The sequence below is a fragment of the Teleopsis dalmanni genome, unplaced genomic scaffold, assembly GCF_002237135.1.
Source record: "Teleopsis dalmanni isolate 2A unplaced genomic scaffold, ASM223713v2 unscaffolded_contig_4705, whole genome shotgun sequence".
Lineage (NCBI taxonomy): Eukaryota > Metazoa > Arthropoda > Insecta > Diptera > Diopsidae > Teleopsis > Teleopsis dalmanni.
Genome location: NW_024036087.1, coordinates 1 through 2,705, shown reverse-complemented (window position 1 = coordinate 2,705; position 2,705 = coordinate 1). Strand labels below are relative to the sequence as shown.

Sequence of the window (2,705 nt, the reverse complement as noted above, 5' to 3'; positions counted from 1 at the left end):
AGTAAATACAACCGACCAGATTGACAGTTTATATTTAACTAAATTTTGTTTACATTTCATTACTTAACATTGCTTAAACTAATGCAAAGCATACTAGATTATAACACTTTCTCCGCCCTTAATTTTTGACAAAGTTTAAGTTTTCCTGAAATCGTCGGATTCAAATCGAATTACATCCTTCCGAATACGACCACTTTTTCGAAGTTGAACTACTTCGGTAGAACGTTCTTCACTAGGCATTAATGTTGATTGGCTAGATGAAGGCGGTGTGGCATTGATGAAATTTGGAGCGAATTCAAAAATTGGTTGTGAAGAGAGGTCAGAGCTACTTCTAGTTTTAAGCTGATTAACATGACGTTTGATGTAACCAAAAGATGTGTTCACTCGGTAAACCATTTTACCAAGTTGTTTCACAATAACTCCTTTTATCCATTTTTCCCCTCTTGCGTAGTTTCGAGCGAAGACGGGTTGCTTTAGACTAAATTTCATTTTCCGTTTCGAAGCTTCAAGGTGCTTCCTAGGCGATTCAAACAGTTGACTCAACAAGGTACGAACAGGCCTTCCATGTAAAAGTTCTGCAGGTGATTTACCCTCAGCATTCGGCATTGCACGATATGTTGCAAGATATTTTGATACAGCGAATTTGAGAGACAATCCATCGTCAATGTTTTTCTTAACAGCAGTTTTAAAAGATCTGACGAATCGTTCGGCTAACCCGTTTGAGGCTGGATGAAACGGCGCTGTTGTTATATGTTTGATGCCAAGTTTTGAGCAAAAATGTTTGAATGCTTCAGCTGTAAATTGCGGACCATTGTCACTTACGATGGTTCCTGGTATACCTTCCAGAGAAAATATAGAAGACAATGCTGATATGGTGTCAACCGTTGTTGTTGTAGATAGTTGTACAACGAACGGAAATTGTGAGAAAGCGTCGACACAAATTAGCCACATTGAATTACAAAATGGACCAGCAAAGTCGATATGTACTCTCTCCCAAGGTCGATCAGCTTCAGGCCAGCTTACGTATTCACGTGCGTGAACAGGATTTGCAATTTTGCACACATCACAATTTTCAGTTAATTGTGCGATGTCTTTGTCAATATTAGTCCACCAGACATGTTGTCGAGCTAGCTGTTTCATTCTCGATACTCCCCAATGACCATCATGAAGAAGTTTAAGAATTTTCTGCTTAAGGGAGGCTGGAATGACAACCCGGTTGTACTCCGTCTGGAGGCAAAGCAAATCGTTGTTAAGTATTAAAGCAAAGCGATGATTGAAAAATGATCGAAGATCAGCATCTTGAGGCATTAGCTTTTCAGGCCAACCGTTTGTAACGAGAAAATAAACTCGGCGAAGAATTGGGTCATTTTTGGCATGCTGACGAATTATTTCAGCGTCGATAGGTGTGTTAAGTTCATTGATGTTGAAACAGGATTCTTCATGATCAAAAGTTTTGTCTTCACCAACAGGTAAACGAGATAAAGCATCGGCATTTCCATGCTCAGTAGTTTTACGATACCGAACATCATACTGATAAGCCATTAGTATAATAGCCCATCGCTGTAAACGATGTGACGTCATCGACGGCAACTGATGAATTGGATTAAAAATGCTAACAAGAGGTTTGTGGTCAGTAACCAAGGTGAATCTTCTTCCGTATAAATATTGATGGAAACGCTTGACTCCAAAAACGATAGCTAGCCCTTCCTTCTCTATCTGACTATATCGTCGTTGATGAATGTCGAGAGTTTTAGATGCAAAAGCAATAGGCCTTTCTGTACCGTCAACGTACGTATGCGAGAGCACGACTCCTATGCCATAGGAGGAGGCATCTGTAGCTAGAACCAACGGTAAATCTTCCTGATAATGTGCTAATTGCGCTGCATTGAGAATATGCGTTTTAAGAGCTGTAAATGCTTGTTGTTGTGCTGTACCCCATGTGAATTTTACATTTTTTCGGCGCAGCATGTTGATTGGAGCGGATAATTGCGAAAAATTAGGTATAAAATTATGGTAATAGTTTACCTTACCCATGAATGCTTCTGCTTGCTTTAGATCTTTAGGCGGCTGCAGGTTTTTGACTGCTTTTAGTCCTGACTCATCTGGCAATATACCTTTTGCACTAATTTGACGCCCGAGATATTCGATTTTATCTCGCAGAAAGAAAAATTTTTCTTGCTTGCACCTGATACCATTTTGTTGCAAAATACGAAGTACTTGTTCTAGGCGGCTGATGTGTTGTTGAAATGTAGGTGCGGAGATGATGATGTCATCGAGATAATTTCCACAACCTTCTACGCCTTGAAGTAACTGCTCAAGATATCTTTGGAATATAGCTGGAGCGCTTGCAATCCCAAACGGTAAACGTTGGTATTGGAATAACCCAAGTGGAGTGTTGACAACCATTATTGTTTTTGCTTCATCGTCAAGTTCCATTTGTAAATACGCGTCCTTAAGGTCGATTTTTGTAAAATGTTGACCGCAATTAATTTTATGGAAAAGACTTTCGCGTATGGGCAAAGGATATTGTTCAATGTCAATTTGCGCATTGACTGCTTGTTTAAAATCTCCACAAATTCTTATGGAACCATCAGCTTTTGGCGCTAGTACAATAGGCGAAGCCCATTGGGAAAACTTCACAGGTTTCCAAATACCCGCATTTGTCAATCGATCGACTTCTTTCTTGAAAAGTGACATTTGCGAAA

General features: G+C 39.7%; 1 protein-coding gene across 1 annotated transcript; it reads right to left on the bottom strand.

The window, feature by feature from the left end:
• Positions 1-174: 174 nt before the first annotated feature.
• LOC119665364 (uncharacterized protein K02A2.6-like) lies at positions 175-2,697 on the bottom strand (the record flags this gene model as incomplete). The annotated part of the gene is made up of 2 exons (XM_038074608.1): positions 2,211-2,697; positions 175-2,153 (listed from the first exon to the last, which is right to left on the bottom strand). Coding segments are annotated over exons 1-2 (2,466 nt in total), but the record flags the coding sequence as incomplete, so codon positions are not given.
• Between the last annotated feature and the right edge of the window lie 8 nt (positions 2,698-2,705).